General features: G+C 36.3%; 1 protein-coding gene across 6 annotated transcripts in view; it reads right to left on the bottom strand.

Annotated features, from left to right (window-relative positions):
* DLC1 (DLC1 Rho GTPase activating protein) overlaps positions 1-25,332 on the bottom strand; it is a 229,030-nt gene that overhangs the window by 154,776 nt on the left and 48,922 nt on the right. For all 6 annotated transcript variants that reach the window (XM_021395399.1, XM_021395397.1, XM_021395395.1 and 3 more), the window contains 2 exons: positions 15,358-15,507; positions 13,034-13,165 (listed from right to left, as the gene is read on the bottom strand). In XM_021395399.1, coding sequence (XP_021251074.1) covers positions 13,034-13,165; positions 15,358-15,507 — 282 coding nt within the window. The remainder of the gene's footprint in view (positions 1-13,033; positions 13,166-15,357; positions 15,508-25,332) is intronic.

The following is a 25,332-nucleotide window of genomic DNA, read 5'->3' as shown; positions in this document are numbered from 1 at the left end:
ATCTTGAAATCTATTCTCAAATTCCTTTATCAAAATGGAAAGCATGGCTTCATTTTCACATTGAAGATGCACGTTTAATTCATTTAAATGAGCAGTTGAATCCACCAAAAATTTTAAATTTTGATCCATTTTCAATCTTCACATTCTGGCACAAATTTTCCTTTTGATTCCATAAAGAACTTGATTTCACTCTCCAAAGTCTATTTAGCAATTTATCCCAACTTAGCCACCTTCCTTCGGAAAAGTAAATGTTGACCCCATAATCAGCATCCATACTTTCAAGGTACTCGAAGAATTGCAGATGATTCCATCCCTTGGACTTTGTGAAATTCACAGCTTTGCTGACAATTTGCATGATATTATCCATTTTTAAAGCTTTCACACATGGATTTTCTTGATGTCCAGTGCAGTGATATTTAATCAAATGTGAGTTGTCGTTGGTAATTTTATTATCTTCTATTAATTTTATAAGTGTCCCCCCCCTTCTTTTTTTTTTTTTTTAAATCAGACATTGCAGGGGCACCATCAATAGCTACACTAGATAAGCTGACAAGGGTAAAGAAAACTGTTATGATGTATTTTCTTTTTTAACTGCTTCATACAAATCAAGTGATTTATTGTGTTTTAATGACACCAAAGAAGCCATTTTTTTGGTGACACTATATTCGTTATCAGAACCTCTAATAAAAATGGCACATTGAGCTCTTCCTGTATCATCAGTACTTTCATTTACTGCCAACGTATAAAATTTGAAATTAGCAGATTTAGTCTCCAAATTTCTTTTGACAGATTTTCTAATTTCTTTTGTTGACCGGGCTATAGTCTGGTGAGACCAACTTATTTTAGAAAAATCAGTTGTTTCTTTTTTTTTTCCCATCAGGATACATTATATCTGCCATGCTTTCCTTAAATTGCTCAATAAACTCACCATCAATGAATGGTTTTGAATTTTTTGCAATCAGAGTTGCTACCATGTAACTAGCTTTTATAACAGAGTCCTTTTGAGTTTTAACTTTAAAAAAAGTATTTTGTTGAGGTAACAGACTTCTTTCAGTTCCTCTATTTTGTACTTAAAAAGCATTCCTTGATACACATCGAATTTGGCAGCATGTTTCTAATATCTTTTCACATTGTAGTCTTTGAAAACTGACATGATTTCCTTGCAAATTAAGCATAGTGCCATATTATTTGTCAGCACTGCACTGCACCCTCCCTATGTCTCGGGGCCAGGCTGGGATGCTTGGCAGGGCAGAGCCACTGCCATGATGGTGTGGCAGCAGAGGACGCGGGCTGCAGTGCAAGCTGTGCTGGGCTGTGAGTTGGGTGTGCCTGTGCTAGGCCATGCAGAAGGGCTGACAATCTGCGGCCCCTGAGCCAAATGTATCTCCCATGATTTCATTCTATAACTGACTAAAAGACTGTGATGGAAACAGGCAGAAGCATCTATCTGTTTGGTACATACTTTGAACATACTTTGATGGGTTATAAATTCTTCCATAAAGATATCCAAGCACTTTTTGAAACCAATTCACTTTTACCTTCAAAAATATTAGCAAATTCCACAAAAACAACTTTTAAAAAAGATTGCCCATTGTTTTAAGAAGTGCAAAGTAGTTACATCCTACGTTAACTCGCCTACAGCAAAACCCACGCAACACCATTCAAATGTATAAACTATAGCAATTTAAACAAACAAATTAAACTGTATTTAATTCCTTGAATAAAAGTGCATTTTGTGTGTGTGTGTGTGTGTGTGAAGGGAATTGGCTTGGGTTGGAAGGGATCTCAAAGATCATCTAGTTCCAACCCCTCTGCCACAGACAGGGTTGCCAATCACTAAATCAGGCACTAGTTCAGGTTGGCCAGAGCCCCACCCAAAGTGGAACTTTTTTCTTGTCACCAGTCAAAATTACCATTATTAGTTTTTATGCGGTAGACAGTAAAAATGATTTTACTGCTTTTTCCACTCAGAAGATTCTGACAATGATTTTAAATAATTTCCCATCTTTTCTCATGCATGCAACAGTAATTTTGAGCTGGATTATGAGACTCATATTCTTTGATGCAGAGATGCACGACATAAATTACATACTGACCAAGAAAACTTACAAAGCTTGCTTTTTTTTTTAACAATATTAAATGATGTAAAAGATTTTCTTAGCTAATTCTAAAAAAAGAGAATTTCATACTGAGATACATCTAAATACGTTCAAGCAACTTCAAGAATTAAAAGTAAACTTGGTAAGGATTCAGCTCAGTCACATCTCAGTGGAAGAGCACAGAACAGAGATTCACACTAAAACTTTTCAAGCCACAAAAATGAAGAACAAATGCGTACGTTTCACGTAGTGTCTGACGTTCAAAACATAATGCCATGGAAAGGAAAGCCCAGCAAGGTCTTAAAAGTTCAAATTCAACCAGTTTCATGCCAAAATTATTTAAGTTAAAAAGACATTAATATCCTGACATTCTATCAAACCTGCCATTTTGGAATGGTTAGAGAATGTGAGACTACTCCTACCAATTTCATGTAAGAGATACAGTTGTGAAGAATGACAGTTTAATATTTTTAGATAAGGTTAACAAGACTTTTTGTTTCTTTTTAGTGTAAATCTATGAAGTTTACACAAAGTGTACTTTTACTTGCTTCCTTCACAGATTTATATCTAATAAAGCAAGCTGAACCTTTGCTAGTCTACAAAATCAGCTTGTGACAGATAAAGCAATATTCAAGACAGTGTCAGTGCAAGCCTATCTAAAATCTGTTCTTTGCTATGTTGTGAAATTTCCTTCTTCTCTTTATCTCAATCTATGGGAGTTTCAACTCTTCTGCAAATGACCACCTATTTCTACATTAATTATTCACACTGACAACATCCACCCACTGATTCCAGCACCACAATGTTTAAGCCAACCCTTAAACATAATGATGACAACCCTTAAACATAATGATTTTAGGAGAAATAAGTCATTCATTTATAATGTTCACCTGGAAGGTGCTAGTAAATTAGAGAGCATGTACACATCCACAAACCACCAGAGGAAGAGAAAGGATATGGCAGTAAGTATGACCAAATGAGAGGTCTCTATTTGATTAAAAGTGTTGTAAATAACTAAACAAGCTGATTTGTGAATAATGGGTAGACCAACTATTTTTTCTCAATGATAATCACTTGCAAATGGATGTCTACATATTTCTTCCCTTTCACAATATAAACAACAATTTGGGGAAAACATATTAGTCAGCAGGTGACATAAATGCTCATTTACACTTTTTTTCTACTCAGAACATCTGGCTATCAAAGTCTCACTGTGTTACTTCTATATATAAACTGAGAAACAGACTATTTAAAGCTGATTTATTTATGCATACCATTCATTTTGTTAAATTTTTATAGAACAGACATTCTCCTAAAATCAGTCAGTAATCTGTCACATGAATCATCATTGGTACTAATTTTTAAATAACAAGGATTGAATTGTTATTCAGAATACAAAGATATAGTCACAAATGCTTTTTGCAATATTTATCTTAAATACTTAATTTTGCATCAAAATGTAATTCCTCATTAGAAAGAGTAGTGAACTTATCAAAAAGTGATATTAAAATGTCACATTTTTTCCAAATTCTCTTTTTTGCTTTTTCTTTTTCTTTGTATCTAACATTTACCTGTTCCTATAATGAGTCTCAGCTGTTTCCTACACACTCCTGGGAAGCATAGCACGAAGTCAGATGCAGAATGTTAAATTGGGGAAGTGGGGTTTTTTGGCCACCATAATTATTAGTTTTGAAAAATTACTGAAATAAAAAAGGAATTTTCTGAGTAATTTATTCTTCACTATTTGAATGTTTTTCCAGGACATCTCTATTTATCAGCTAAACAGAGAATGCCCTTTTCCACCCCAGTTTCACAGTAATTTAGAGTATCAGCCTGAACCCTTGTATTTCACATTCCAGCTCTAATGATATTCCTGTATTCCAGACACATCCTCCTCTGAAATTCAGCATATCTTTGTTTTTATGAAGAAACCTGACATGTTTTTGGGTCACGGTACTTGGCAGTTCTGAAGTCACAACATCATCTTACAGGAACATTATGGCAGTCAAATAATTGAAGCACAGAACTGACTCTCAAATTCTGTAAGAGAGGATACCAGTAATGCTCTGGGCATCAAGTGTTCACTTGGAACTGAAGGACATACAACTAATATTTATATCACGAGCCTGAATGCAAACTCAGGCTTCACGGTGTTATATGTCTATGCAACAATACTTATTAATCAATGGGGCATGAGTTAATGTTTTGAAAACAGTCATAGCAAGCATGAGATAAACTTCCCTGTGTATGGGAAAAGTGACTTAAGACAGCACAAGGCATCTAAAAGGAGTATTCTTTGTCTTTGTATTAATTCATTCTAATCAATACACATTTTAGCTCTGACACAGGCCTTAATTCTGCAAAAAATACATTCATATATGCATTTATGTGTCATTTCTGACATATATGGTTTTGTTGATTTAAACAAACTTAATCCTGTGAGAAAACACACAACTGATTGTGGAATGAGATTTAAAGACACAAACTAAATTGAGTCTGACGTTTTAAATTGTATGACTTCGTGTGATTCACATGATTAAAGTTCAAACTATTTGCTCTTAGAGAACCTGGAAAGCTCTCTCTCTTCATCTGCTTACGATCATCTAACAACATACATGATTTTCTGCTTTAAACACTGAGTATTTAAGTTTAAGCTACATAGATGGTATTGGTCCTGCAAGCAACACAGTAACATTCATCCTGTAACAGATTTCAGCTTCCATTTGTCAAACTTAGACATGGCAATACTTATAAACAAAATGCTGATGCGCAGAAACATTATTGGTTCCAAGCATCAGTAAGCCTGGCTTGCAGTGAAGAAACAGGAGTGCAAAGCATGAGATACTCCTCATTTCTGAAGGGCTTGGGAGCACTCTTGCCCAGACCCAAATGCAAATAGTATGTCAGAGAGCCCAGACTGCAGTTCCCTACCACAGCAACATACCCATATGTGACCAGATATGGTAATACTCTCATTTTTCTTTGCTCATGCAGAAACGACGTAAGTTGTGATCACAGGTCTGAGAAGCTCTTGAATTTGACCTCTTTGCCCATTACATTACATTACAGACCAACATAACCATGATGCATTGACTGTAAAACATTTAGGCATGATATCTTCCTATGGAAATATACCCTTACTCATAGTCTTATTCTGAGCTACTTCAATATTGAAAACTTCAGGAATAGTCAATAATTTACCTTAGTATAAGTTTTTCTTAGAGAAGAGTAAGTTTCCTATTCTCAAACACATGAGGCTTGAATAAAATGAGAGAAATGAAAAACATTCAGGATTTTGCAAAACAAACAGAGACTATCTTCTTGGAAGGCTGTGCAATGTTCAGTATTTTTTCCTCATAGTTGCGTAGTTTAAGCAATAAGCAACATGCCAAGGAACCATAGCACTCTAGCATAATGGGCTTAATGCTCTCAAACCCACATGCCTCCTATGGTGATACGCATGCAGATATGATATTAAATTGTGCCAGTTATTATGCAGCAGGCTTAAAAACGTGATTTTTATGGATACTGGCACTTAATGTACAAATAAATGACTGCATGTGTGAATATAAACTAAAGAATTCCTAAGGTGAAATTTAAAGTTCAAGGGATTCATCTAAAAATCTCAACATCTTACACTCATTAAAATGTGAATTTTTCCTCTAATTGTAAATTCAATTCTAATTAGGACAGAGTGGAATTAATATATATAGATATAATTATCTCCACCCACTATAATTTCCATTAAAATTTCACTCCCACAGAAAAGCATCCACCTTTAGTTTATTATGTCTTATAAGTAGTTAGAGTACTTCTGTACAAGATGAAAAGCTTTTGAAACATGATACGGTCGATACACTCAGTTATGGGTTACTCTATTCAGTCTGATTGCCTGTAATGGGGTTAGTGTCTGCTGTGCCCATTGCAGTGCATTTATAAGATGTAGGCAGCAGATGGCAGCATACAGTGAAAAAAAGTTTTAAAGTTATACAAAAAAATAAAATTAACAAAGTTACTGCCAAAGTCGTAAATTTTTCCTTCCATTTATAGGGAAAAAAACCAAACCAACAACCCAAATAGTTATCATATGTAACCAGACAGACACACTGCTGAAGACAGCATCAGCAACACTCCAGAAAGGAGGAAGACATGAGAAAAAAAAACAAAACAAACTGTGCATAAACATAGCTTCTACAAACGGGTTGCAAGAAGAGACAGAAATGCACACATGAATCCTGATATCTTGGAAAGAACTCACAAGTCATCAAGCTTAGCAACTCAGAGGGTGGGTATTTAGTCAGATTCCCAATGTTGTGTTGGGATTGAACTTGGAAACAAAAGTGGACAGCCTCATATATATCTGAGTCGTACTGTAACTACATAAAAAAGCAAATTTTTTACTGCAGTAATGATTTCCATACACTTGGTCACTCAGAAATCAGTACTGAGGAATGGTGAGAGAGGCTGTCCCTGACCAGTGCAGCACTGTAAAAGATGTCGTAACAGGAGTCAGTATTTTTGGTTTAAATTCTGGGAGCGTTCTAAAAGCATCTAACTCTCATTGCAAAAAGTGTTAATTCACCTTTTAAGACCTGCAGTCTTCTTTAGAAAAACTCATAGAAAAAAAAGCACCTCTTCCATTCACAATTTACTTCGATTAGAAAAAAAGTAAAATTCATTTGGAGTCAACATAGGAAGTTTTACAAATAGAGAATACAGAATACAGATTATTTGGGCATCAGCCCGGAGTCAAAGAAAAAGTTTTGAGAGGTTCATGTAAGAAACAGCATAACCCTCTGGTTATATACTACAACAATGGCAAATATAGATTCATGGTAATCTACATGTTGAGTAAAGACTTTGTGGGATCAAAAACCAGGATGTTAGAATCCAAATGAAAATATGATCATTTTAAAATCCACTTTCATTGTTGAAGCCTGTCTTCTAAAACGCTTTTAACACAGAAATGAAAGCAGACAAGCAATACTAAATTAATGTGATCAGATCCTGAAATGTTTTCCCATAATCTGTTCATGAAAATTCATAATTTTTAAAGGAATAATATTTTAACTAATGTTGCACAGTATGAGTCTCTCTCCCAGATATCTACGTGTATGAATTCTAGTTTTGTCTTAAGGAATAAATGAAGAACACAAGTAGCACCATAGTTTAAAATTAAATGTATGTAAAACAAATGTATGATTCAGTGGGACCAAAACCTACCACCTTTCTTGTGGCATGACCCACTGTGAAATAATTCCATGTATGATTTCACTGAAATATTCTAGATGTTGTTACATATCAATAGGTCACTGAATTTAGTAAAAAAGATAATGCAATGGAAGATGTAAACATTTCAAGCAGTGGGTGCCCTAATAACTCTTCTTCAAGAACATATAATTCCAAAATCAAAGTTTCCTGGTACTTAGCATAAATTTTAGCTTAATTTCATAAGTTATAAAGCAGTGCAGTAAATTAGCAAGGAACTTGAACTCTGTTTTTTAATCTATAAAATTATAAAATATTCTTCACAAAATGAATGAATGGTCCTTCCCTAAATAGCTGAGGTTTTAAAATGCAATACAAATCAAAAGCATATGTGAAAGGCAAAATTATTTTAGGACATATCAATGATCAGTTTGAAAAACTGTCACCTAAATAACAGAGGCTTCTAAATCCAGTAACAAGGCTTGTGAGAGTGGATTTATGTGCTCATCCAGGACTTCAATGAAATCAGTAGATGCACCTGAGTCCCATTCTAGTGCTTAAGCCAGACCAGGTCATTTTGTATTTGCAGGCACAACTGGTGCCTAAAATCATTTTGAGAAATGAATACATTTTTATGAGCCATTACAGCTAATTTGAAAAACAATCTCCTAGATACCAGCTATTCTGGGGATAATAGATTTCTGATTACTGTTGTGTGGTGCGATCAAGGCTAGGTTGGAAACTGCTGAAGCAAGAGAGATAGGAAAGCTAAGAAAAGCGGTAGGAAAACATCGCAGCTGTTTGTTGTTGGTTTTTTTTTTCCCCACCTGAACAGAAAAACAGATTGGCTTTGAAGAGCAGATGTTCAAGGACAAAAAATTGACTGCAACTTCTAGGCTTTGTTGCTATTGACCTTTATCCAATTGTTTTATATTTAGGAAACAAAAAACGACAATTATGATTGACTGAAGATTTTCTTAACTAGTTAACTTTGAACTGCACACTGGAAAAGGCTGTTGTAACTTATTTCTTGTCATTAAAATATTTTCAAGTTTTCTAGCTACATATTGTTTTCATAATAATCAAGATAGATTTAAAATGCAATTAATTCTGGTCTTGATTGTTGAACAATGTTATTAAGTACCCAGATGTGTGGCATTAGTTGCAGAAGGCAAAAACACAGTTATTTGCATTCCTTGCTCTCCAAATCCAGATGAGACACTCCCATTTTTCAGTGTTTCTCATGACCACTGGGGAAAAAGCATGTTGATTTCCCTTTTTTTTTTTTTTAAAGGTGATTTACAACTACCATGTGACACATGCTTGCTGAATATAGTTAATATTCAGAACTCATTGTTTATTTTGGAGTTTGATGAATAAAACCCCAGAACATAGTGATGTGCTAATTACAGAAACATGAACATTCTTTACTGTGTAAATATAAGTAATGTAAAGATGGCACTAATGTTTCTTAATGTCCTAAATTATGTGGCAGTGTACCTATATTCCATCACATGGATCCATATTTCATAAGACAGTCCACATGTGCACTTTCCCAGACACAAATCCTTTAATTTTTATACTGTTGACCAGTCTCTCTATTGATCACATCAAACCCTGATCATGAAATATAATAGTGCCAGGTTCTTATACTAAGGGTGCACGATATTCAGACATATACTTCTCAAAAGCCCCAAATGCTATGTACATACATGTGTACAGTAAAGGCTTTCATGCTGCATCCTGCAGAATCACAGATATGGGCCCCTCACTGCAAGAAAGACATTGAGGCCCTGGAGCGGGTTCAGAGGAGGGCAACGAAGCTGGTGAGGGGTCTGGAGCACAGGCCTTATGAGGAGCGGCTGAGGGAGCTGGGATTGTTCAGTCTGGAGAAGAGGAGGCTCAGGGGAGACCTTATCGCTCTCTATAACTACCCGAAGGGAGGTTGTAGTGAGCTGGGGGGTCTGCCTCTTCTCTCTTTTAACTAGTGACAGGACGAGGGGGAATGGCCTCAAGTTGCTCCAGGGGAGATTTAGGCTGGACATTAGGAAACACTGCTTTTCTGAAAGAGTGGTCAGGCGCTGGAATGGGCTGCCCAGGGAGGTGGTGGAGTCACCGTCCCTGGAGGTGTTCAAGAAACATTTAGATATAGCATTGAGAGACATGGTTTAGTGGGGTTTGGTGGTAGGTGGATGGTTGGACTAGATGATCTTGTAGGTCTTTTCCAACCTAGCTAATTCTATGATTCTATGATTCTATATATCTTTACATGGAAATAACGTTTCTATAATGCTGTGGGGAGAATCCTGTTCTTCCTTGTCATGCCTCTGTATAAGGAGTAAGGAACACTCTGTGTGTGCCCACATGTGTATGCTTATGTTTCTGTTATGTACATACATACTCATACTGACAAGCATGGATTTAACTAGTTGTCAGTGAATTTTTATGAAGTGTCAAATAACTTGTACACGTGTATATACCTACAGACATGTTTCTTTAAAAAGAATATTTACTAATTAATTTGCAAATGAACTTTTAATTGATACTGATTTTTAAATACTGGAAAGGTTGCTGAATATTTCATAAAATCTGACAATGAAAATTTAAAGCATCCTGGTTTTTCATTAATCGATGAGTGAATAATTTCCACCAGGATTATCACATCAAATTCCAGAACAGCATGGCATTATTAGATTTTTTTTTTATTTTTAAATCCATATAGATCTTAATCTTGAATGGATATAGTCAGTCTTTAAACAATTTTCCCATCTATTAAAGTCTTGTGAGGTTAATATCTTTTCTGAGTTCTTCAGCGAGGATTAGACTTGAATCCGTATCTCTGTCTTATTACTCCCATCCTCACCACCCAGTCTGTACAAGATGCCTTGCTTTAATTGTACATTCTCTATTTGATGCAGTCAAGAGTTTGATATAGTTTGTTTAAAAATACCGCATATCATTCCATAATATAACTAATTGCAGTTGTACTTGTGTTTACGTATTAATCCACACAGCAAAATAAGTTGTCATTGGAGTCCGAGCATCTGGAATCCTTGAAGATCTGCAGTTGCACACAGCAAAAAGGAAGTGAAAATCATCAAAACAGTCCCTCAGGATTATAAAATAGGTTGCTGAGTTTCCTATGTAGAATAAACCTATTGCTACACCAGCTATTCTGATATGACAAGAGACTCCCTCACAGAGAGAACACCACACCTGAGGATTTTAATGGGTGATCTGCACATTGAAATCAACAGATAGAGGTAACCCTGATGTCTTTTCTGGGCAGTGTTTCACAGCGATGCCATTTACCCTTTTTAAAAGACCATCCCAAGTACAGTTCAATGCTAAACGAGACCAGAAGAATACGGGAGCCCATTCTCTACCGGAATGGGATGGCAGTCTAGCACCAAGTAGCAGGATGTCTAGCTGCATGGACCAGATGAACAACAGCGCTAGTAATGTCCAAGGATAAGGACTGGGAATTATTTTCTCCTAGAGCGTTCAAAGGAAGCATATGCTTTCAAATACAGTTTGCAGGTAGGGAGGCAGCTAATGTTTTGCACACTTCAGTCCACAACACACATTAGCACTCAGAGTTTGTAGATCTGAAAGCCAACGCAATCTGAAGGGAATAGAAGATATCTGAAGGGATCTTGTTTCACCCAGTTTTCAGGAGAGCTACACTCAAGCAAAAATGATATAAATTTTTGCACCCATCTTGCTGGGATAAATATGGAAATATGGTCTTTGTCTGAACACATTTGGTAAAAAGATTCCATCCTCAAATCCCACTATTGAGTGTGGTAAACTGCAGCAAACAAAACTTTAGGAAAGGAAGATGCTTGGAGGAAATTTAGATTCACTTATCATAAATGTTAACAAAACAGGACTCTAGAGTGTAGCTCTACAACCCACACAATATTTAGAGTTACTCTACAAAGGAAAAAGTAAAAGATCTCTTCAAAATAACATACAAAATAACATATATTAAATGTCATAAAATAACATTCCTGTATATGTTCAGCACGATATATTCAGCACAGTGAAAATCAAAGAATAAATAGTTATTAAAAGAGAATTAACACATACTGTCCAACTTCAAAGGAAACAACCCACACCTCTGCAAAGCCAGGTGATAAGAGTTACCCAAATATCCATAGAAACACCCGAATTTAGAAAGTGATGTTTAATACCTCAGAGAGTGTCTTCTCTCTTCTCAGGATCTGGCAAAATGGGATATCACCTTCCAGCATGACATATGTATTTGAGAATTTGTGCCGTACTGTGTGCAGTGACAGAGTGCAGAGCACTCTATTTGCTATAGTTATGCACTGATGATGAATTACAAGTGAATTTATTTTTGTACAAGTGAACAATCCTAAATGTAAATGTTTATTAGAACTTCTGTTACTGCCTCAGTCAAAGGCATTCATTAACTTGCTATTATTGCAATGTAGTAAGTGACAGTTTGCCTTTATTTTTCTATAAACTTGCTATAAACATATATATTATGCTAATCACACTTTATATTTTAATATTTTATCGCAGAGTTTCTGCTGGTCCAGTTACCAGCAGTGGTAGTACTGATGAACAGATGGAGCATTCATTATGCTAAGACTTTTCGTCTGAAGATCTCTCTGCTACGTGAGATAGTGGAAAGAGCAAGCACAAATGGGAGCAGAAAGTATGCCAGGAGTTTCTGCAACATTCAAGCTTTTCTGCACAAGTGAGTGTTATGAAGAAGGATTTTTCAGTAGATGGACAATGGCAAAAGGCAGAATCATTCTTCTGAGAGCCATGAATGGACACAGAATGCTAAGAGCTCTGTTGCCTACAATCTGAGGAGTAAACTATACAACAGAGTGCCTGAGAAATCAGTAAATCCTCCCTTACTTGAGTGGTGTTAGATACAGAAAAGCACATTAAATAAGTACAGAAAGCGTATATGCAAGCAACCCCACTAGCTGCTTACAAGGATTTTTCTGAAAAGGTCAAAACAGTGCCTGGATACCTGCCTGTATACTATACAAGAGGAATGCCTCCTTTTGAGCATGTTGGTCAAGGCTGGCACAAGTCCCTACAAAATGGTGCCCTAACATTTTTGAAATTGCTTGACAAAAGCTCTTTGTCATCTCAACTCTCAAATTTGTAGCTCAGGAAATGTAATTCCAGCTTGTATGCACTGGCACCTGCAGGAAAGGTTTTGCCTGCTTGGAGGCTTCCCTCCGATGGCAAGTGTACTACTTTCCAAATTTGTCCTTGGAATTACATTCTCCCTTCAGCAGGGTAATACCTCTTCTTGCAGTATGCAACAATTAAGCCTTTCAAGAGGACTATGAGGACAGCGTTTGGGCATCGTAAATCAGGCTATGTGATTCTGCTGTTTTTGTCTCCATCGTCCAAGAGATTTAGGAATTGTTCCAAGTGACACCATTATCTTCTAAAGTAAAATGGAATAGCTCTATTAAGTTAATTTCTCACAAAAAACTCAGCTTATTATAATAATCGCCTGATAATAGCATGTTCTTAAGTGTCAAACTCCTAGTTTGCCTAAGGATTCTTTGCCACTCACAAAACACCTTGAAACAACTAGCACTAGTAGTTCTTTTTCTTCAGTGTCACATACATAGTTCTGTATGACTAATGTAGGGAACAGTATAAAATTACCTATTTCATTTCCAGCATAAGACCGTGTGTGATGTCGAAACAATCCTTGTACTCACCCCAGTCTTTGGTTTAGCTCCAGAAGTGGCTGCTGAACAGGATGATGTTTGGTCAGGAGCATGGATGTTAGGAGACAAGCTTGTTTGTGAATGTCTTACATCTGCTCCAATTTCAGAACCAGATTCACCATCCTGTTAAAAAAAAGTTACAACACTCTTTAGTAAATATGAATATGAAATAAAAATATATGTCTTTTAAATAATGAGCATATTTATATAGAATCACTCAAACTTTTATATACTTAATTCCCTGTATAACTGTAATTCCACCTATTCTTTTCCATCACTTACACATTCTCTTGCTTTCCTATTCAATGTGGTGGTTTGCATTAACGGCTGTTATGAAATAATAAATCACCACTAACATCAAAGCTAAAACTCCCCTAAATAGTAGAATGCAGGCTAAGAAAAATCAGTTCAGGGCTGCAGAAGTCTGACATTTTTCTCCGATGTTCAGCATTTCCTGTGTGCTCCCACCTTCTGTCTCCCACAGCACTGCAAGCTCAGTAAACATCTGCGAGCCATTACACAGCTGAAATGACATCATTGTGCAGCAGTTTATACAATTCAGAGGTACAGCTCCCTAGTTTTTTTGGACTCAGTAAACACTTATCAGCCACATGTTATTTCTAGCTAAAATGTTCTTAGTTTTGATGACACTGATTACATTCTTTTTTCTTTTTTTCTTTTTTTTTTGAGGATAAAAAGAAGAAGAAATATAATAGGTTTTACTTTTGAGGAATTAAAAAGAAGAGCATGCTTGATTTACCATATTGAGTGGAGACAGGAGCTTGTATTGCTTGCAGATCAGTTGTGACACTGATCTGGCGCTGAGTTGGCCATGTGCAGGAACTGCCCTATACCGCCCAGATTATTAGCTGAGGTGCAGCCTGTGAATACAGTGCTTGCAAAACAGCCTGAACTATTAACCCCAGCCAACTCTGTACAGATAAAGCCTGAGTTTCCTAATATCATATTCCTAGAGTAGCTGAAATAAGGGGGTTCCTGAACTGGAAAGAAATGGCAATCCTTTGATTCATTAATTCCAGTTAAATGCCTGCCAAAAAGAAGCTGCCAATTAGACAGATGCTTCTGCACCTTCTTCTGGTGGGCTGCTTTGCAGCACTCAAACAGGCACCACCTCTGATTACCTTGCAGGCTTACTTACGTGGATTGTTCCAACTCTCTACTTCGTTGTAAGAAATTACCTAAAACGTTGACATTCATTAGCAAGATATTTATGTTGTATTTGAGCTTTCCTCTTCCATAAGTGCCCAAGGAGATGATGTGAATACATTGAAATCCCAAGGGGAAATTTTAACTATTAAAAGTATATTTATGTAATATACTATAAAAATGATTATTTTCATCTTCCAAAACCACTGAAACACAGCTTTCCTCATCTATAGACCACACAATAGACTATATTGCAATAATGAAGTCTGGCTTTAATAGGAAAAACCTCTCATAATTTAAAAGAAAATATCACCAATAAAAACAAACAACCTGAATGTTAGCCTACACATTTTGGGGCACTATTTCTCAAGTTTCTTAAACGGAAAAACAGCTGCTGCACATGTGGATAAAATTAACAGGAAGCCTGCATGTGAACACCTTGGGTCAGTCATTTCAGGTTCTTCACAGCTACATGTGTAAACATTTTTCAGGAAAAAAGAACACATCCATCACATTTCTGACCTGTATAGTCTCTTCTGCCTACTCTTAGCAAGGAATTTTATACAAATCATTTAAATAGATCATTTAAACAAATAAAATAATTTAAACATTTTAATTAATTAATGTGTATGACTTTGACCAGAATCTTATTTTAAATGATAGAGGATTTCTTAAGTATATTTCTGCCAAAAATTTCTGGGACCATCCAATGAGCAGAAAAGATAGACCTCTAGCTCATAATTACTTTCAAATCAAACTATTTAATGTCAAGTGACACATAAACACATGCTCTGAGACTGGGGTGATCCTGACGCTGTGTTGACTCTGCACTGATAGTAAGTGATAAAAAGAAAGCCAGACATTCAGAATATTCTTTTTCATCTGGGGATGAAAAGTGGACCTTCTTTTTCATCTGGGGAACGTTTGCAATACTCCTTAATGAAAACAAGCTAAAAGAAAATTTTGGATGCTACTACCACTGCCTTCGAAACAAACATACAAAAAAAAAAAAGACAAAGCTGCAAACAGCTTTAGTTCTGAAACCAAGGAGCTAATAAATGTGAGGAGTAAAATAATAAATTATTAAAAAAAAAAAGACAAAGTTAAAAAAGATTTTATTTAGAACAATAATAATGATACCAGCTTACAGGTAAATGCCTTCGTTTATATGTTGGAGTGCTGGATGGGGAAGAACCAGCACTGAGAGCATTTTCAATGTCCTGATCCAGCTGGTCCAGTTTCATAATTAACAGCATCATTGAATCCAGCCGTGATCGATCCCGATCTTCTGTTATTTCCTAAGGAAGAGAAAATAAAATTGCTAAATCTGAAATAGTTTTTGCTTATCATTCAATGTATTTTCATGTCAAATTAAGAAACAGCTTGTTTTTTGTTTCAAGTAATAAATGTTTATTCTTTTCAATTAATACTATTTTGGGGTGGGGAAAGGATTCCACTGTACTATAAATTCACTGAGAATTGATTTACTGCTGGGAAAACAATTTATATTATTTTTTAATATATATTCAGCAATTAAATTTAACAAATGTACACACTCGTTTAATACAAATCTGTTGTTGTTATTTCCTTAGTACACATACTCTTTAAAGTGCTACCGAGTCTAAACACTATTCCAAAAATTCACCTAAGTTAATTAATTTGATTGTACAAATTCAAATGATAAAGGTTAATGTATGATTGAAATAGGGGAGAAGGAAGTTAAAAGAAGCCATTTTACAGCTGAGGATAACTGCAAGTATTCCTTGTGGAGCTCATAAGCACAACAATGTTGTGTCAGTTCTTGCCGTTTTCTGTCTTGGTTGGAATTTTTTGATACAGATGAAATATATCAATGGTATAATAAACATAGCATAGTAGATACTCGGTTCAGAAAGAGAGAAGGTTGAAGGATGTTAAATAAGAGCCTTGAGCATTCAGTTTACACAATTTATTTCCCTGTGCTTCATTTGTAGCAAATGGAAGCAAAGATGATCTTTAAAAGAGCAACTCAAAGCAAGATCTTCAATTAGATGAAATAGATAATGCTCTCAAGAGCATATTACGTGAAAGACAGTTCCTCTCTTTTTGCTTTGTATAGCGTGCTATCACAAAAGTTCGTCAGCTAGAAGGCTACAAAATCCAGGTATATGAAAACCTCAACTGATTCCTGTAGGGATTTCCACAATAGGAAATTAGAAAATAGGAAGTTCACTAACTCACTTGAAATAATATTTTTACAATTTTTTTTTCCCTCAAGAAATGGAAAGAAAGGTGTTATAATTGCTTTATTGTACTTAAGCAATACGTAATGTAAATGCCAAGGATTAGCCAGTTCTGATAGTCACTCAACTGTTTTTCAGCCAAACATATTTCTCTATTTAGTTAGGATTCTTAGCAGTTTTATTATAGACTGCTTCAAAGATTTTGTTAAACATGAATTAAATAGCCTCTGTAAGAACTAGAGGAACCGTAGGAATAAGATGTTCATATAAGACATAGTCTACACAGACTATATGTGAAGATAGAGCTGACCAAATGTTACTTAACAAAATCTTAGAAAAGTAGAAACACAAATTTATCAGTCCATAGTAGAGTTTTGTACAATATTTTTAGCAAAATCCCCAGACCAAGAAGACTGTATTTCATTTCACGTTAGAGCGTGATATCTTGGACTGGCTTGTAGAAAAAGTTTATGAATTTGCAGGACCTCCTGATGAACCGAAACTGATTTTAGAATGATCCTATGATAATATTACCTCAGAACAACGTAGCAATCAGTAACTTGGGTTAAGTTTCATTTTGAAAAGGAAAATGTCCCAAGCAATTCAAAATGATTCACTGAAACTTCATGCACCATCATTCCAACTCAGGCACATCCAACTTGCTGCCCATAGCCTGCACAATATCCAGCACCACCTGCAATGTGGCCAGCCCCTGCTATCATGGTGGCAGCTCTTCCCACCGAGTGGCCCGGTGCCAGGCGCACACCCATTGCTCAGCAACAGCCAAACACTGGTGTGCTATTAACGCTGTCTGCGCTGAAACCAGGGAATGGGGGATTTCCATTTCCACCGAACCTGGCTTTGTTTCACAAAAACAAGGTCAAATATCCCATTAGATTTATGTTTTTGTTGCTCTCTCTTTTTTATACTTTAATAATTGTAAAAAAACCTGTCACATATATATTAGCTATACTATATATTTCATATGCAGACCAAAACAATTTATCTTCACTAAAGGCCCAGGCAAGGCAAAAGGTGGGACACCCATTCTCTAACTGATTTTAAATTGTTGTTCAAAGTTTGAAAAAGTAAGAACAGTTACTTCATCTATTCTGCAAGATTTCAGAAAGCACAACAGAGCAAGTAAGAGTCTGCTAATAAAACAGACATGGCCTTCTTTCTGCCATAGGGTTATGTTCACCATTCTGGGTGATGTGGTAGCCAGTTTACTCATGCTGCAAAGCATGCACAGCAAAATCTTAATTTAGAGGGAACTAGCGCTTCTGTTAACATGAGCCTCACACATAGCTCCCCAACATGATTTAAATATTTATTTTTATTAGGTTTGCTGGGAAATATACCACACCAAAGGCTAATCAGCATAAAATTCATAACTGACAGATAAAAAACTAAAGTGAATTGCCCTACCACAACAAAATGAGTGCTAGTGAATGGCTGGGATTATTTCTTGTTTGTTTTGTTTTGCTGATTGGAGAAATTATAGGCATTTTAACACAAAGAAAATAACGAACAAACATAAATAAAGTAATAGAAAAAACTGGAGTTTTCTTCAAGTAAATTCTTAGTCTTTTCCTGGCAGACAAATTATAAGCTTGTAAAAAACTGAGAATGCTGGAAACGAATCTGTTGAAATGAAGTGGAGGCAAATTTTGCACAAAGTGACATTCAGGCTTGACACAACAGGCTGTTTTTTCAAGTAAACACCTCTTTAAGAAAACAATAACATTATCAGTATGCTATTTAGCTATTTTGTTCGGTAGTTCTAGCAATGGATTATGGTCCTGACTGCTGTTGCCATAAACCTTGTCATCGGAAGTTTTAACATTTTAACTATATCTTCTGTTTTCACAGTTTACTAAATATCACCTTCATGGTGATATCCTTCTCTTTGGCCATGTCACTGCTAAATTGCATATGCATATAAGCCTAAAAAATATACAAAAAATAACATATACAAATTAAAAAAAAGGCTAATCTTGAGTTGGACATTTAATACAACACACTAAATAAACATAAAATTAATATATGCTTATATAGATTTACGGTCCCTCACCACATCCTTCTCTCTAAATTGGAGAGGTATGAATTTGAGGGATGGACTGTTCGATGGATTAAGAATTGGTTGGCTGGTCACAGCCAAAGAGTTGTGATCAATGGTTCTATGTCGGGTAGAGGCCGATCATAAGTGGTGTCCCCCAAGGCTCAGTCTAGGCACCAGTGCTCTTCAACATCTTCATCAACAACACAGACGATGGCATTGAGTGCACCCTCAGCAAGTTTGCAGATGACAACAAGCTGAATGGTGCAGTCAATACATTAGAGGGAAGGGAAGCCATCCACAGGGACCTGGACAGGCTGGACAAGTGGGCCCATGTGAACCTAATGAGGTTCAACAAGGCCAAATGCAAGGTGCTGCACTTGGGCCAGGGCAATCCCAGGTATTTAGACAGACTGGGGGAAGATCTCCTTGAGAGCAGACCTGCGGAGAGGGACTTGGGGGTCCTGGCGGTCGAGAAGCTGGACATGAACCAGCACTGTGCGCTTGCAGCCCAGAAGGCCAACTATGTTCTGGGCTGCATTAAAAGAGGAGTGGCCAGCAGGGAGAGGGAGGTGGTGGTCCCCCTCTTCTCGGCTCTCATGAGGCCCCATCTGGAGTAGTGCGTCCAGGCCTGGGGCCCCCAGCACAAGAAGGATGTGGAGCTCTTGGAACAAGTGCAGAGGAGGGCCACCAGGATGATCAGAGGGCTGGAGCACCTCTCCTATGAGGAAAGGTTGAAGGAACTGGGCTTGTTTAGTTTGGAGAAGAGAAGGCTCCGGGGAGACCTCATTGTGGCCTTCCAATACTTGAAGGGAGCATACAAACAGGAGGGGGATCGATTGTTTGTGAGGGTAGATAGCGATAGGACAAGGGGGAATGGTTTTAAACTGAGACAGGGGAGATTTAGGTTAGATGTTAGGAGGAAGTTTTTCGTTCAGAGGGTGGTGACGGACTGGAACAGGCTGCCCAGGGAGGTTGTGGATGCCCCGTCCCTGGAGGCATTCAAGGCCAGGCTGGATGTGGCCCTGGGCAGCCTGGTCTAGTGGTTGGCGACCCTGCACTTAGCAGGGGGGTTGAGACTCGATGATCTTTGAGGTCCTTTCCAAACCAGGCTATTCTATGATATGATTTTATGAGTTAACCTTCATATTCGTAAATAAATTTCTAATAACTTTATAGTTTGTCTGTTTTGCATCTCTCCAGTGTGTATACGCTGAGATTTTTCAAATGTTAGCTGATCTAAAGCCAACTAGATATTAGCAATTCATTTGCTTTCATTTGAAAACACAATATTTCCTTTAAGTTCAGTCTCTCACATCTTCCTACACTGATAGCTAGTTACCTTCCAAACTAGCACACAAACATACAAATTACATTTATAGAATTGTGCAGAAATCCTACCCTTAGCATTATGAAGTCAAAACATAAACATTATAAGGCTCCTGGTTGAAGATAGTCCTTACAATCTTAATTTCTGTCTTTACGCATTAGGCAGTTCAAGAATGTATGATGAACATACAGGGTCAGTCAAACTTGAGATGTTATTGGTTTGGCAATTTTAACTTGTCTCCACACCATGAGGAGATATTTAGGTCATAAATTAGAAAAAGCAATGGTAGTTTTAACTTGTATGCTCTTTACTGTGACAAAGGAGTTGGTTAAATTTGAACAAATTCATCTGTTTAGAACAGATTGTGTTCATCCCCAGAATTAAGAAATAACTCCTAAGTTAAGTATTAGAACTCCAGTGTTAAGATCATATTAAAATGAGTCCTGATATTTTTGAGGAAAGCAGTTCACATACTCTGATGCAAGCATGAGCATACAATGCTAATTCAATGAAAATATCATGGGAAGCATGGTTACCGATGAGATTCAGTCATGTTTTTAGACATTTTTTGCTATTTTAGAACTTATATTCCCATTAAAAGAACAAGACTTTTTCTTCTCCTATGTCTTACGTCTTCAAGAGCTTGATTGTCTTTTTACTACCAAGTTTGATTCTACTTGCATTTGCAAACTGAGATTACTGTTTAATAGCTGTCCCTACAGCACTGACACTGCCCAGAGAACACCTGCAAATTCTGAATATAAAGTTCTTTGAAAATAATGTTCTATTTTTGATTTTGAATGTTTCATGGATAAAAAGCAAACACTAAACAAAGGCAGTATTAATGTATTTCTAAAAATACAAAGTATCTGCTTTTTTATTTATTATTTAAGATTACAACTTTTATACCCATGTTATCAGTGCCCTATGATTTTAACCTACTCAAAAACAAAAGAAACCAGTCAAGTAGTACAACACTAATTAGCTTTGGATTTGTCTTGTAAGGGCAGGGGAGGGGCAGCAACTGTTTTACATCACACACGTCTTCTTATTGTAGGCCCTTTTCCCACATACCTTTTTTGATAGACCTAAAGTGTACCTTTTGAAAAGTGTATTTACTTAAGTATAAAATCTGTATTAATTTTCACAGCAATTTTTGTTTTTAGTAAAGAACAAGTACGTAAAACATTCTGTTTTCTCTCAACACACCCACATTCCCTTGTAAGGACTTCTTTTTGAAGTACTTGCTGGTTTCCCAACCAGAGCAGGCACCCCATTATTGCCCACAGTTACCTGTGGCTAAGGAAGGGAAAGATGACCTGCTCCAAGTAGTCCCATGCCAGGACCACCAGGGTACCTCCTGTCCTTGCCCATTCCATGAAACTCATGTGCAAAAATACTCACAACTTCTTTGAAGAAGAGACTTTTCGCTTTCAGAGACAGTTCTACTGCAGCACTGGCAAGAAGAGCTATGCATTTTAAATGATATTAAATGACTGATTCTAGTTTTTGTTTGCTAAAAATGCCATTTACGAAAAATAGAACATTAATAAATTGCTGATTTTATGATATGAAGGTGTTCATCTGAAACGAAAATAAATACTTAGAATAATGCCGTTTTGGAATACTGTTGATTTTTACTAGCGGATGTATAAATCAGATATGCAATTTTAATCTTTCCACATTGCACTTACAGGTCAAAAATCTTCGAAACTACCTAAAAAAAAATAATAATCTTTACCTAAATTTTAGAGTCACGCTGTAAAATTCCATACTGGAATTCTATTTTTCATCATTTCAGAGAAGTGGTGCAAGTGGAGAATATTAAAGCACAAAGAAAAAACTTAAGCACTCCGTTCCATTTTGACATAAGATACAAGGCCTAAACACCAAAGATCACAGTAAGGTTACTATTATAAATCATATTCTGAAGAAATATTTAGAATAGACTGAATATGGAACAAATAAAATAAGCATACACTGGTGTACACACACACAGATGTACAGACATGCTCATGCATGCAAATGTCCACATACATTCACAATTGTGTTTGGGAAAGTGTTTTTTTTCTGATTCTTAAAGAAATTTAAATAGTTAAGTCTTTCCAAGTAAATTGTATTCTATAGCGCTAGATTACAGTTCTCTCAGTAACATGATGGAAAGTGCAGCAACGACAGCAGAGCTGCAAGGTCCTAGCCTGCTGCAAGTGAGGATTTGCACAAATGCAACAGCCATGGGCACAGAAATAAAGGAAAGAAGCTGCTTCCTTCAGAAGGCCTCAGGTACACAAGGATCTCCAGCAAGATTCCCTTGGCTCCACTGCCAGCCCTTAAACGAGGTCTGGGTAAGGGTGGATCCTGGCTCCACCCCTTCCAGTCACTCAGGTGCATTGCATGCACCTGAGCTCCCCTGGGTTGGCCCTGCCCTCCCACCAGGTGCTCAATCACTGGTTCAAGCCCTGACTTAGCACTTCTGCTACACCTCTATATTCTTTTAATAAATAGTGGAGGCACTGGAACAAGTTGCCCATCACAGTGGTAGCTGCCCCACCTTGACATTCAAGATCAAGCTGGACGGGGCTCTGAGCAACCTGATCTAGCTGCAGGTGTCCCTGTTCACTGCAGTGGAGTTGGACTAGATAACCTTTGGGGGACTCTTCCAATTCAATCAATTCTATGATTCTAGTATTCTACATTTACTATGGTTCCAGATAAAAAGATATGGTTCCTTCCTGCAGCAACAGTGCTGTGCTTTATGGGAAAAGAGAAAAAAAATCATTGGAAAATTATACAGAACATGCCTAAATCTACCCAAACTGCCAAATCGCAGGAACTGGAAAATTTCATAACTGGAAGTTAGGTGAAAATTTCTCAGTTCCGTAATTTTTCTACAAGATTTTTCAAACTCATGTGCTCTTCACAAATAAGGTCTCCTGAATTTCACCAGATTTCTGCAGCATAAACTTGCAAAATTTCATATTCTAATATAACTTGATCTACCAAAAGCATTTGTCTTTAGTAACTTCCTTTCTACAGATATTTTTGTCCAAACACATACTGAGCCTGTACTGTCTACTGAGTCAGGCAGTTTTGATTGTAGTTTTCCATGTTTCATGTCGGCCAAGTAAACTATCTAGCAGAGAAATTATTTCAATAATGAAATTTAGCAATTCACTATTGATGAAATGGAAAGTCACTCAAAATCCTTGTGACAGAATAACCTGAGGAATTATTACATGGCTCTGTTGACTCAACAGGGACTACAGGCAGTAGTTACACATGAAGTGAAAGCTCTTAAAACACAACAGCTCTGTACTGTGCAACTCAAGTGGTGTCACTCTCCAGCTAATGTCACACTACTGTTAGTAGATGCTGGAATGGAAAATAGATGACTTAGACTACTCGAACTGTCATTTCTGCATGAACAATATATCTATTCTCCCAAAATATGAATGAAAATAGTAATTGGTGGAGCTAATTCTGGTAACCAACAGAAGCAAAATCAAAACTAAAACTAACACTGGTTTCCAGTGTAACTAATAATTTGTGTATAAGATTATTGTAATCCAGTTTCATTAACTGCAGATGAAGGGTGAAATCCAGTTCACTCTTCAGATTTAAATTTCTTTACAGTAGCTGATCTGATGAAACCAAACTCCCAGTATTGATTTCTGACTTAGGATAATTTCAGGATTATGCCTATGAAAATTTGCCAAAATAAAATTCTGTAGAGGCACAGAGGGCAGCATGAACACAATCCATCTTCATTAGGTAGAAAAAATATAGTGAAAGCCAAGTTATTAATTATGATCTTTCCAACATAAACAATATGGGTTTTATTGTATGGGTTTTCTTTCTTTTATGGATTGATGGCTGGACTATATGATCTTAGTGGTCTCTTACAACCTTATGATTCTTTGATCCTATATTTTATAAATTGGCACTATACATATTCAACTTGTCTATAATTTACAAACTAAGGAAAAAGCAAGCTTTTACCTTTACCAGATAGCACTTCTGTTTGATATGAAGGGAAAGACTTCAGCTTTTTGATTTATATTATGACAGCAACGTGAGCACTTATTATCGGATGGGAAAAATATTGTGATTAAACAAAACCTCATGAGTGAAGGATGACAAATACTGCATTTTTGATATTGCAAGAACACTTCAGATGTGGTCATTTTGTATGAAGTCAATAACAAAATATTTCAGTGAACAAGTTATTGCTTTGCTTTTATGAAATAAATAATTGAAAATCATACCACAGGACTAAACAGTGATTTTATTTTAATTGTCAGAAATTATACCAGATCCACTGACATTATGAAATCTTGCTAGGATATGTATATATCTGTTGGCATGTGTACTCAAAAAAAAAAAAAGAAGAAAGAAAAAAACCAGGAAATTTAAGTAAATTAACCACAAACTAGTAGATAAATCATTGTGAATCTCTTCTATGATTTTCTGTATGCTTTTAATTTGGTATATCAGAATCTTTATTCTCTGTATAAAAGTTTAAAAAGGGAAGATTTTCCTAAGACTTTAGTGTCTGTAATATTATAAATGAATTTCTTCATTTCGTCTGTTTCTCATGAACTATGGATAAAGATTAATTAACAGTTACAAATATTTCAAGGAAAAACTGCAAAAGAGTACAGGATAAACTGTCAACTCCATGTTTATGGATAAGATACCCGTTCATTAATATGACTGTGATTTCACTGAACGAAAAAAGCTGATTAAAACAAATGAACAAATGCAACACAATCTCTTCGCTAATAATACCTTATTCATTCTGTCTATTTTATATGTATGTGTGTGTGGAGGGGAAAGTTTCCATTCACTGTATGCAGTCCTAGCAGCTTAACAGGTTGCAGAATATTTTCCATATTTGCTTTTTTTTTCTGAGCAGAATGCACTAGAAGGTACTATGGAAGAAATGTGCTTTTATATAAAAAACAGTAACAAATTATCATATGAGAGGAGCAGATTTAGCTAGTTACTTAATCTTGTACATTTTGCCACAAGGGCTTGCTTGAAGAAATCCAAGTTATTATTATTATTTTTTTTTTTTGGGGGGGGGGGGGGGGGAAGGGGGAATATAAATATTTAACTGCTTCTGACTTTTATTTTAGTTTCTTGTTACTCATCCAAGTCCCTTGGGTCTATTTATATATCTTTGTATACAGACACATAAACACATGCACGCATGCATACTCCCTGATTTGCACAGCAAAGAAACTTTGTGCATTGATGATAGGTTTAAATTTGGCATTCATTTCTAAATATAGAAGCAAATAGTATAAATATTTATCTGGAGCGGCTATTAAAAACTATAGATTGCATTAACTTATTATATCAAGTTTGCCAGAGAATTTTTATAACTTGAATGGCAAAATGTAGGAATATTTCATAATAACCTGCAGCTCACTGAAATGAACCCAGTGTTTCTGGAGAAGGCCACTAGGAGAGAAACAATTGAGGAAAGCTCAGATAGGTGCATCCAGCA

Source organism: Numida meleagris, chromosome 4, assembly GCF_002078875.1.
Source record: "Numida meleagris isolate 19003 breed g44 Domestic line chromosome 4, NumMel1.0, whole genome shotgun sequence".
Lineage (NCBI taxonomy): Eukaryota > Metazoa > Chordata > Aves > Galliformes > Numididae > Numida > Numida meleagris.
Note: the sequence above shows the minus strand (reverse complement) of the source record. Positions and strands in the feature narration are given on the sequence as shown.